Below are 12,437 nucleotides of genomic sequence, written 5' to 3'. Positions count from 1 at the left end.
CACAGGCTATCATGAGGTCACAATGTAGGGTATGTATTTTGTCAGCTGGAATCCTTTCAGCTCATATCCCAAACTGGTGATACTGGTTCTGTGTTGTAGCTTATAATCCTATCTTGCCATTACTTCTTCCTTCCATCTACTCAAAAACTGTGAAACCATGTTATACATGACATTTCAATGCTTGGTCCACCTTGCACTGACAGGATGGTGTCCAATCTGCCAATGGGTCTGCCTCACTTAATGTCATCCAAATGTGTTTGCCGAACCATTATGTAGCTATTAATATTATGCACCAAACATATTCAATACAGAAGATTTCTGCCAACAAAAGCTGTTGAAGGTGGAATAAGAAGTCTCACGTTGGTGAGTCATGTTGATCTCCAAGTACCTTAAGTTGTGGAGATGGCAGTATATGGTTGGTGGTCACCTCATTCACACTTCATTCATACTACTTTCTCTTATAAACACACATTATAAATAATTGAATACACCAATTACCTTTCACTGCATTAACTGTAGCCCTTCTTTTCTTGCGTATAGCTGATATATTTGTTGCTCTGCCTTCAGTATCTACTTGAAATGTAACTGGATCTCCAGTCTGCAGAAGTTCCCGTTTGTTAGCTAATCCAGTAATTCCAAATTCATATTCAGGTCCTTTCTCATCCTCTGGAAAACAGAAAGATTGAAATGAGTAGTGGTACATCCAATGCTACATTTGTGCTATTTTAAAATAAAGGTAGATTTACACAAAAACAGGCACTGAACACTACAATTCATAATTATCTTATGACAGTTATACTATGTGAGGAAAGCTTGTAATGTTCTTTCCACAACTTTTTTGCTGATTTGTAATTGAAACAGTTTTCTTTGCAGGGCTCAGACATGAATAAGAGATGGTTAACAGAGAGAGTACACTTTGTACGGAACCTGATCGTGTTGCCTAAAACAAAAACATGTCTCTTTTCTTTTTGAATATTAACATTATTCAATTTTAGGAGTAAAGGTTGCCTTGAAAGGATAACAGTTCATACAATTTACTTTGTCTGTTAATTTCAGTCGTAACATAATAACTATGGTTAGACCCAACATGCTAATACTAGCAGATAAATTTAGTTCTACTGTCACAATGACGTCTTCCATTGCAGTGTTACTTTTCCAAATTAGACTATCAGGTTTCATCCGTTCATGATAGATTAAAAAACTGGCAAAGAGTGACAATACTGATTCTTTAACTGATAGTGTGTGTAATTTCATGGACCCTCAACAAATAAACTGATTAATCAAGCATTACTGCTCTACCATAAATAGAAAACTTCCGAACACATATCATATCAACATCTGCAAACTGTGCATACATTTTTGGTGTGACATGACCCCACACAACCATTCCATATGACATCCAAACAACTACTGCTCTTGACTTGCATGAGAAATAATGCTTGGGCATTGGTGAATGAAACAGCAAGACAATGCCTTCTGAAAGAAAAGATGCACTCAGCTCTGAGTGTTCCAGAGAACTTACACCGTGTAAGGCGTAATATGGCAGTCTCAATTCTGTTTTAAAAAACTGGCTACAACGCCTTCTCAGTAACATCTGTTGCACCGTGTATCTTTGTTAATTTGTTGACAAGTGTATTCTGCCGAAATCCAGGGCATTCTTTTTTTGCAATCTACAGTGCAATAAGGTATTGACATTTATATAGATGCATTTTGGGAAGTAACATGTACCATACTGCCTCATCTTTTAAGTAATGGCTTATACAATTTGCTTTCAAGTTGTGCTCATTTAGGAAACATTTGCCATGGTAGTATCCAATAAACGACATTGTTCTTTAAAGATTTTTTCCCGAATTTCTTCAGTAGTAAAATGGCTAAACGGCAACTGGATGAGGCAGAATAGATCCTGCACTCAGTCAAAATTTCATTTTCTTGGATACACCGAGAAGATAATACGTTTGTCGTTTATTTCCATTCTGGTAGTCTGAATCTATGGCTTTCGCTAGTAATTATAACAGAGCTGATCATTTGCAAATGCAGTCAACCACATAACAAACAAGAGATTGGCATTCACCTATTCGGCTTTATTCCGATGAGCCTGACCTCTTTTGTCTGCAGGAAAGTTTATTTCTAGATGCAACCGGGATTCCTCTGGCAGAGACATCACTTGCACTATGCACACACTGAAAAATCGAATTATGATCCATTCAGAAATTAACTTAGAATGTGTTCAAAAATATTAAAAAATCAGCAGGGATGCGTTTTAAAATTATATGAGTAATCGACAAACCAACGTGTGCTGGATGTTGGGTGCTTTGTGAAACAAATCACCATCTGGGACAAACCCCCCCCCCCCCCCTCCACCCACACACACCGGCTCCTAAATTCGCGCCTGTTCCACATGCGTGAGTGTGGCAGCTTGTGCGCGCCAGCAAAATTTTTCCAGGTAGCATATGGCTGCTTGCTGCTACTGGTGATACAGCTAACAGCTACACTTCTGTATCCAGAAGCAGGAGAAGGTACTACTCATGCGCGACTCAACTGCGCATGCACATGAACCCGCTTGAAACTGCTCGAACGAATCTAATGTAAACACGAGTCCCACGAGAAAGACAAGCCGCGGCGCATACGTCACGAGGATACGCCTGATCTCACGCGCTCACTCAGTTTAGCAGACTGAATGCGTTTCGAAACCTGTAAACTCGTGGTTAGGTGTTTAAGCACTACCGAGAATTACATCTTTACATGATGCTTCATGCAAGCAATAATTGTAATGACACAATTTTAATTCTGTTGTACCACAGTACAGTCGTAACAAATTATTAGTAGGCCTATGGACTTCCGATTGGAGGAGGTATAACGAACAGTTGTTGTTGTTGTTGTCTTCAGTCCTGAGACTGGTTTGATGCAGCTCTCCATGCTACTCTATCATGTGCAAGCTTCTTCATCTCCCAGTACCTACTGCAACCTACATCTTTCTGAATCTGCTTAGTATAGTCATCTATTGGTCTCCCTCTACGATTTTTACCCTCCACGCTGCCCTCCAATACTAAATTGGTGATCCCTTGATGCCTCAGAACATGTCCTACCAACCGATCCCTTCTTCTGGTCAAGTTGTGCCACAAACTTCTCTTCTCCCCAATCCTATTCAATACTTCCTCATTAGTTATGTGATCTACCCATCTAATCCTCAGCATTCTTCTGTACCACCACATTTCGAAAGCTTCTATTCTCTTCTTGTCCAAACTATTTATCGTCCATGTTTCACTTTCATACATGGCTACACTCCACACAAATACTTTCAGAAAAGACTTCCTGACACTTAAATCTATACTCGATGTTAACAAATTTCTCTTCTTCAGAAATGCTTTCCTTGCCATTGCCAGTCTACATTTTATATCCTCTCTACATCGACCATCATCAGTTTTTTGCTCCCCAAATAGCAAAACTCCTTTACTACTGTAAGTGTCTCATTTCCTAATCTAATTCCCTCAGCATCACCCGACTTAATTCGAATACATTCCTTTATCCTCGTTTTGCTTTTGTTGATGTTCATCTTATATCCTCGTTTCAAGACACTGTCCATTCCATTCAACTGCTCTTCCAAGTCCTTTACTGTCTCTGACAGAATTACGATGTCATCGGCGAACCTCAACGTTTTTATTTCTTCTCCATGGATTTTAATTCCTACTCCGAGTTTTTCTTTTGTTTCCTTAACTGCTTGCTCAATATACAGATTGAATAACATCGGGGAGAGGCTACAACCCTGTCTTACTCTCTTCCCAACCACTGTTTCCCTTTCATGCCCTCGACTCTTATAACTGCCATTTGGTTTCTGTACAAAATGTAAATAGCCTTTCGCTCCCTGTATTTTACCCCTGCCACCTTCAAAATTTGAAAGAGAGTATTCCAGTCAACATTGTCAAAAGCTTTCTGCAAGTCCACAAATGCTATAAATGTACGTTTGCCTTTCCTTAATCTATTTTATAAGATAAGTCGTAGGGTCAGTATTGCCTCACATGCTCCAACATCAAACTGATCTACGCCGAGGTCGGCTTCTACCAGTTTTTCCATTCGTCTGTAAAGAATTCGCGTTACTATTTTGCAGCTGTGACTTATTAAACTGATAGTTTGGTAATTTTCACATCTGTCAACACCTGCTTTCTTTGGGATTGGGATTATTAAATTCTTCTTGAAGTCTGAGGGTATTTCGCCTGTCTCATAAATCTTGCTCACCAGATGGTAGAGTTTTGTCAGGACTGGCTCTCCCAAGGCCGTCAGTAGTTCCAATGGAATGTTGTTTACTCCGGGGGCCTTGTTTCGACTCAGGACTTTTAGTGCTCTGTCAAACCCTTCACGCAGTATCGTATCTCCCATTCCATCTTCATCTACACCCTCTTCCATTTCCATAATATTGTCCACAAGTACATCGCCCTTGTATAAACCTTCTATATACTCCTTCCACCTTTCCGCCTTCCCTTCTTTGCTTAGAACTGGGTTTCCATCTGAGCTCTTGATATTCATACAAGTGGCTCTCTTTTCTCCAAAGGTCTCTTTAATTTTCCTGTAGGCAGTTATCTATCTTACCCCTAGTGAGATAAGCGTCTACATCCTTACATTTGTTCTCTAGCCAGCCCTGCTTAGACATTTTGCACTTCCTGTCAATCTCATTTTTTGAGACGTTTGTATTCCTTTTTGCCTGCTTCATTTATTGCATTTTTATATTTTCTCCTTTCATCAATTAAATTCAATATTTCTTCTGTGATCCAAGGATTTCTACTAGCCCTCATCTTTTTACCTACTTGATCCTCTGCTGCATTCACTACTTTATCCCTCAAAGCTACCCATTCTTCTTCTACTGTATTTCTTTCCCCATTCCTGTCAATTGTTCCCTTATGCTCTCCCTGTAACTCTGTACAACCTCTGCTTTAGTCGGTTTATCCCAGTCCCATCTTCTTAAATTCCCACCTTTTTGCAGTTTCTTCAGTTTTAATCTACAGGTCATAACCAATAGATTGTGGTCAGAGTACACATCTGCCCCTGGAAATGTCTTACAATTTAAAACCTGGATCCTAAATCTCTGTCTTACCATTATATAATCTATCTGATACCTTTTAGTATCTCCAGGGTTAATCCATGTATACAACCTTCTTTCATGATTCTTCAACCAAGTGTTAGCTATGATTAAGTTGTGCTCCGTGCAAAATTCTACCAGGCGGCTTCCTCTTTCATTTCTTAGCCCCAATCCATATCCACCTACTACGTTTTCTTCTCTCCCTTTTCCTAAACTCAAATTCCAGTCAATCATGACTATTAAATTTTTATCTCCCTTCACTATCTGAATAATTTCTTTTATTTGATCATACATTTCTTCAATTTCTTCTTCACCTGCAGAGCAGAAACAGTAAGACTTCATAATAGCGGATTCCAGTAGAATATGCAGTTCTTGTTTGTACGTCAACAGCTAGTTACGAGTTAAGAGGTGTTGAAACACTGTTTCTCTGCTGATCTGAGCAAGTGAGAGAGGTCAGGCCTACCTCCGTGATGTACGCGTTGTGGTCTGTCTTTCTCATGGGCCTCGATGTAAACAGTTGTGTCACCACGCTCATCGGAGGCAATTTGTTGTTATGAAGCATTGCACTGTCTTCCTATAGTCTTTGACACATTATTGCTGTTGGCAGATGCTTGTATGAGCACTGTGTTTTGTTGTCATATGTAGCAATTTCTTTTGCAATTGAAGTTTTATTTTCGGTTTTTTCTCTCGCTCATGTGTTACTGCTGCAGTACAACTCTGCAGTAGTGGGACACAGTAATATCCTTTGTTAGAGTATCGGTTCTAACCAGCCAGAATTACAAAAATTTAACTTCAAACTAAAACAACGAAAAATTCCCGGGGTTTTCCTGGTTTTCTCTCGGATGAAAAAATCCCCGGATTTTTCCCGTATCGTATACACCCTGTGCATACTGCCAATGTTGTTGCTGAATATCTTGCAAAAATCAATATGAAGTGCATCCCTCACCCTCCCTATAGTCCGGATGTAGCCCCATGTGACTTTTTTCAATTCCGTAACATGAAAAAACGCCTTTGTGGGAGGCATTATCAATAATCAGAAGCAAGCCTGGGGAGGCGATTTTGAAAGGCCTCTCAAAATATGGTTTCCAGCATGTTTTTGAAGACTGGCAGAAATGCTGGGACAAGTGCATCACATTCATGGGAGACTACTTTGAAAAGGACCTTCAAAATTATGAAGATGAGTAAAGATAAATTGGGTGGGGGGAAAGGAGAGATCATTCTTTATTGAACAGCCCTTGTAGTATAAATAAATTCTGCTGTACTAGTTGCCATTTCAACTTGTTTCCTAACATGGCAGTACACATGCCTGTGAAATTGACTTCAAGGAGGTATGCACTGTGCAGTACCCAAACGAAACCATAAAGTTCACTTAATTCGTGTTTCCGTCAGACATCAGTACCTTCGCAAATTTTCCAACGGTACACAGCAAAAAAGTAGGTGAACATTTCCTGAATTCACTTTCCTTGAATATGCAAATAATTTTCAAAAATGAACATAAAAAAGCTGTGACAGTGGATTACATCTGGAGGGAATGTACTCATGGACAATAATGTTCGAACTCCCAGACCATGGGTGGTTCATATTTTCTTGGAAACAGAAGATACTATACATATGGCATGGCCTACTCGATCTCCCCATTCGAATCCCATATAGCACCTGATTATGTAAAGTAGTTGCCTGGAGAAAGTAATGTGGGACATCCAAAACATGATCTGGTGGTACACCTGAGAGCCACATATTGAATATATCCATCAAGAAAGCTAGATGATTCACAATGTACATAGTGAAATTTTTGCAATAAAATAAAATAAAATTTTGCGAAGTACTGGAATATATCAAATAATTCACACAAAAACAGTGAAACAATAATTCTTCAAGAATTTTATCCCTACCAATAATTAAGTTTGGCATTATTTTTCTGTATTTGTCAAATGCAGTTCATATAAATAATATGAACAATCAAGATTGAATAAACTGTAATGAAAAGAGTTTTTGTTTTGAAAATATGAGCAAAAATAAGCAGCACATTACATACATGAACAATAAGAATATTCACAGCAAGCAAAGAAATTACTTTCACTCACACACACACACACACACACACACACACACACACACACAGCAGAACAGTTTTAAATTTATAGTTGCTTTGAACAAAAAACAAGAGACAATTAACACTTGCTAGGTGTGGCTGCCAGCATTTTAATACAAGATAGCACTTGTTTTTGCCTCTCCTCTCTATGGCAGTCTTTTGCAGGTCAGAGTTAATACCCTCCACTGTCCACATCCTCTCTGAATGAAGCAAAGCAAATGTGATCAATTACCAGGTACCAACTAAGGGGCTGAGCTGGAGCAAGGGTCCATCGAAGTTCAGTGACAATATTGAAAGCAGGTAGACGATAACCGATATTTGGGACGTAGATCCAACAAAAGTGTTAACTTATGCATAAGCACACACAAAACACAACTGAAATGACGATGATGAAAGCTAGATGACAATTTTTTTTAAAAACCTTAAGGCAACAATCAATCCTAAACACAGTTATAGAAGAACTGAAGAAAGTTATAGCCATAATGTGAATTTAGCCAACATTACAATGTGCCTTTGGTTACCTGTAAATGAAACATGCAAACTGTCAATCCCCTGCTTGGTGTCATGAACAATATTTGAGTGGAGGGCTAGCGTTTATCCCATTCATGATACTTAAATGACCTCAAACTACCAACACCCAATGCTGTGACCAGAACCATCAACCAACTAGGGCAATTAACTACACACCAAATACTGCTCTGTACTGCTTAAGATATTACATGTGTCATAACATACTTAGAAATGCGAACCTGGCCAACTTCAAGTATGATGAAGTATATCATCATATGGAGACCACAAACTACATACTGCAAAGGAGCTGCTTTAACCAAAGTAACACATATCGGTCATTAACTCCACTACAATTCAGAACTGTCTTAATGCCCCTAAACATGATCTGCAAATAACCACCACTGACCAGCTCACAAGGAAGAAAATCACACCACCACTAATACTCCAACAAGACTTCATCTCCAGCTGAATATCCCTGTGAATGATCTACTTAACACATTCAAAAACCAATGATTCCAAGATAAATCTAATCTGAAATCCACTGGAGCACAAACAATTACTCTAACCTATTGGTTAAACAACCAATTTGAGCAGCACCATCTAATGCCTTATTAGAAAAATTTAGTGAACTAACTCCACTCAATTCTAGATGGGCTGCAATATAACCAAGATTGACATTACCCCATTATTATTTACCAACAAACAATTTAAGATAATGTTTACACAACCAAAGGGAAGCCAATGGATATGTCTATATGGGAATCAAACCCACTGCTCATTAATATTACTAACACTGATGGACTTGTACATAGTAAAATCACAACGAAGTACAGGTATCATAAGCACACCAAACTTAATAGGTGCCAGGCTAATCAGCACAATAATTAAAAACACACAAATATTTAAATAATAGCTAGAGCAACACTAACTACAGATTAACAAACACCAAACAAATACCTCTCAAGGAGAACTGTGTAAGCACAACAACACATCACCAGAAGGGATTAATTCTTAGTACCTGCTCACATTCTCTTAACAACAGCTAACACCAGCAGAAATACACATAATTGAAATGGCAAACATCGACGGGCAGAAGCTAATTGCTGTAATCAATGACATCTAACTATGCAATTCTTCGAAGGACTTTGGCCAAAAAACAAAACTACTTGTAGTAATTCTCACAACACACTCCACTGTGAAGGCACCACCTGATTTGTTGCCTACTCACTGGACTGCCTCCAGCACTCTCCTCGCTAAGACTACAGGGCATTACCCTCCTATCCAGTACACAACAGTCTGAAGCAGTGGGTCATTTAAACTAAAAGAGTAGCCCACCACAGCCAAATGTAAAAGAAAAACTTGCAGAAAGTGTCATACAACTGCAATAAAGGCTTGCTTATAACAACACAGTATGACTATTACATGGAATAGACATTTAATTAAGTTATAGCAAATAACTTTACAGGATCCCTTTTTTACTTGTTGAGATAAGGGTCACTGTATCCTAAGATAGTCATTTGTCTGGGCACTGTGCTCACTGTGGTTACCACCTGTACATGCCAGCAAATCGGGCTGTCCTCAGATATGGTCACATGCATGGGCCACACACTGCTTTAATGTGCACACATGTGACAGGAGTGGAATAAATTTACATTTTTTAATGTCCCCATAGGCAGAAATCTCCGAGGTAACGTCAAGCAAGTGACAAATCATGCTACTGCGCCACCACAACCAACGCAAAACTCGGTTAAATGCTTCAGCTAATTGTATGCACTGTAAAAAATGATGTGCACAAACCCATCTGTAGTCTTTTTGCAAGGGACACATTCTCCATAGGCGACTCGTAGTGCAGAAATCTGGATGAAGAGCACATGTCAGTTTGCTTGCAAAGTATACAGTCCTCCGAGTCTGTATTCCACAATACCTCACACAATACTGATACTAATGCGAACCTGATGTCCTGCTTCCATGATTTCTCACAGATTTGTGTCTGCCCATATGTAGTTAGTGTGGTAATTTATTATCAAACTTGTCCATAAATAAAATATAAGCTGTTAACTATGGACCCCCAGCACACAAGGTTAGAAACCACCTGCAGAGCTGTTATGTGGTGTGGTATGGACATCTTGTGTCATGACAGCTTGCACGCACTGTGTGAGAGATGGGATAAGGCAGTTGCTTGCACAGAATGGAATGTGTAAAGAGTGCATCTGCCTTCAGTAACTCCAATTATTTGCACTCTTATTTCAGGAGCATCAGCTACTCACTGTGCCATTCACATCTCCATACCTGGTGTGCAAATTGTGCAAGATTTAACATGATCCCTTGTTCTTGTTGTGAATTATCCTCTAAGTCCCTGGAACAACCTGTTCACTATTTTCAGATACAATGTGGTGGTGTTGGTGCCTTTAAAGTACATTACATACATGAACTTGTCAATATGTCTATTGGATAAACCTTGGCAGAAGACTTCCCTGCCATTTCCATGTGGAATAAGACCCCATTTCATGAAATCACTACTCTTTTCTGAAGCTGCTACAGAAGGTATTTATTATTTGAGGATTTTTGTTTTCTTTTATTGTAGGTATACTTCAGTTACTACACAATTCATATTACAAGTGAATTAATGCCTACTGTAGCTTTTTAACCTTTTGTTCTACATGTTCATACACCAGTAAATGAAATATCTATTTGAAACATTAATGCTAGGCTTGTAAGAAATAAACACAATTTTCAAAAACTTGTGAAAATCAATGGCTCACATACAGATTTTTTCAGTACTTTGTGTCACAACAAAAGCCACACAGCTACACGCTAGTTCCAGTGTTGTCACATTTGGGAGGAAAAAATGCATTAAAGGTTAAAAAGGGAAGTTTTGGATTTTGCTCTCAATTGTTTGAATGAAGATTAATGTGGAGTGGAAACTTGGGCCATAAAGGTACTCACATGTGACAATTATTGAACTACATAAAAAAAACTTAAAATTAGTTACAAACTACAGGATGCACACCTTATATTCAACACGTAAATGTCACTACAGATATATATGACATGTTAAATGTGTCTGCCATCATTGGCGGTGATGTGGAGCAGATAAATGTCTATGACCTTCTGAATGGCTGTTTTCAGCTCAGCAGTGGTTTTGGGGTTATTGCTGTACACCTTGTTTTTAATACAGCCCCACAAAAAGGAGTCTCATGTGTTCAGATCCAGAGAATATGGTACCCAATTGAGGTTCATGTCAGTGGCCTCTGGGTAACCCAGAGCCAGAATGTGGTCCACAAAGTGCTCCTCCAGGGCATTAAACACTCTCCTGCTATGATAGTGTCAAGCTCTGTGTTGCATGATTCACATCTTGTCAAAATTAGGGTCACTTTGGACAATGGGGATGAAATCATCTTCTAAAACCTTCACGTATCATTCGGTAGTCACCGTGCCAACAAGCAATATTGCGTCAATTATTCCGTGACTGGACATTGCACACCACACAGTCACCCGTTGAGGGTGAAGAGACTTCTCGACCGTGAAATGCGGATTCTCAGTGCCCCAAATGTGCCAATGTTGCTTACTGACGAACCCACCCAAATGAAATGTCCGACAACAACAAGGCACACACACATATGCATACTAATTCCCAGCGTGCCCCGTGGCCAACGGTGCAATTTGAATGTCCAACACAAACCATTCAGAAGTTATAATTATTTTATTACATATAGTTCAATAGTCATCACACTGTATGCAATGATTGAAGATGTGCAAATGAAGTAATGATTTTGTACTCACCTCCTTCAGTAGATACCTGAATGAGTCCTGCATACTGACTCTGATCTGGATTCACACTCCTTAAGGGCCGAATGACAATACCATTCAATACATCTCCCTGAGCTGGAGGTAGTTCAATAGTACCCTTCGGTAGTATGCGAACATTTTCTGCTGTAAGACAGCTGCCTGATGACCCCCTTGTTGCCAAGTTATATTCAACTTCCAGGCCTATCTCCAAGGTCGCATTATCTCCATCAAAGTTGCTGCAATGACAATTATGCCTCTAAATTTGCTGCATAGCTTGAAATACATGGACCAAGGAAAATTTAAATTTTGTAGTTAGAAATAAAACTGACGACGTGTTCTGTGAAACTAACAATAAATACCTAAAATGGAAGAATACTTCACGATCATGAGCAAGAGTTTCAATGAATCCAAATCCATCTTTCAGAGCGGCAATAAAACCCTGGCACAATGGTAAACTGTTTGAACGACCCAATCCAGTTTTTGATTGGCTCCTTGCTGTAACATGAACATCTGTTGCTACAAGTTCCTTATTTCGTTTCACCATGCTAATGTTGAAGTCCACCTACAAGAAAAACATTCTGCTTCAATATATATGAACTATGAGATCAGTAATTATCAGAAACTACATCTACCTTTAAACATTTGCATATCACCTTACAATATGTGTAAGGTGAGATATTTATAAAACTGTTTGTACAGAGCATATCATTCTATGAAAGTGGAACACAGGTACTGTAGTTAAAAAGAAAAAACAAAAAAAAAAAAGAGGAGAAGAATATGAGTGCATTCATGGTGTTACAGAAGGATGTAAAAAATTATAATGGCAAATAATGTAGTGAGTTATTAAAGAGACCACACAAAGGAAACAGCTTATTGAAGACACATACTATAAAAAGGTTCAATTCAGTGTTTAACATGTTAACGGAGTGTTGCAGGAAAAAAATAAATGAGTCCCACAGCCAACGGGAAACATCA

At 38.9% G+C, this 12,437-nt stretch overlaps 1 protein-coding gene across 1 annotated transcript in view; it reads right to left on the bottom strand.

Moving 5' to 3' along the window:
- LOC126267277 (cold shock domain-containing protein E1) overlaps nucleotides 1-12,437 on the bottom strand; it is a 76,619-nt gene that overhangs the window by 42,811 nt on the left and 21,371 nt on the right. The window contains exons 10-12 of the mRNA XM_049972345.1: nucleotides 11,822-12,024; nucleotides 11,457-11,698; nucleotides 499-666 (exon numbers count right to left, since the gene is read on the bottom strand). Of these exons, the coding sequence (XP_049828302.1) occupies nucleotides 499-666; nucleotides 11,457-11,698; nucleotides 11,822-12,024 (613 nt within the window). The remainder of the gene's footprint in view (nucleotides 1-498; nucleotides 667-11,456; nucleotides 11,699-11,821; nucleotides 12,025-12,437) is intronic.

The sequence above is a fragment of the Schistocerca gregaria genome, chromosome 4, assembly GCF_023897955.1.
Source record: "Schistocerca gregaria isolate iqSchGreg1 chromosome 4, iqSchGreg1.2, whole genome shotgun sequence".
In the NCBI taxonomy this organism is placed as follows: domain Eukaryota; kingdom Metazoa; phylum Arthropoda; class Insecta; order Orthoptera; family Acrididae; genus Schistocerca; species Schistocerca gregaria.
This window is presented reverse-complemented; position numbering and strand designations above follow the sequence as displayed.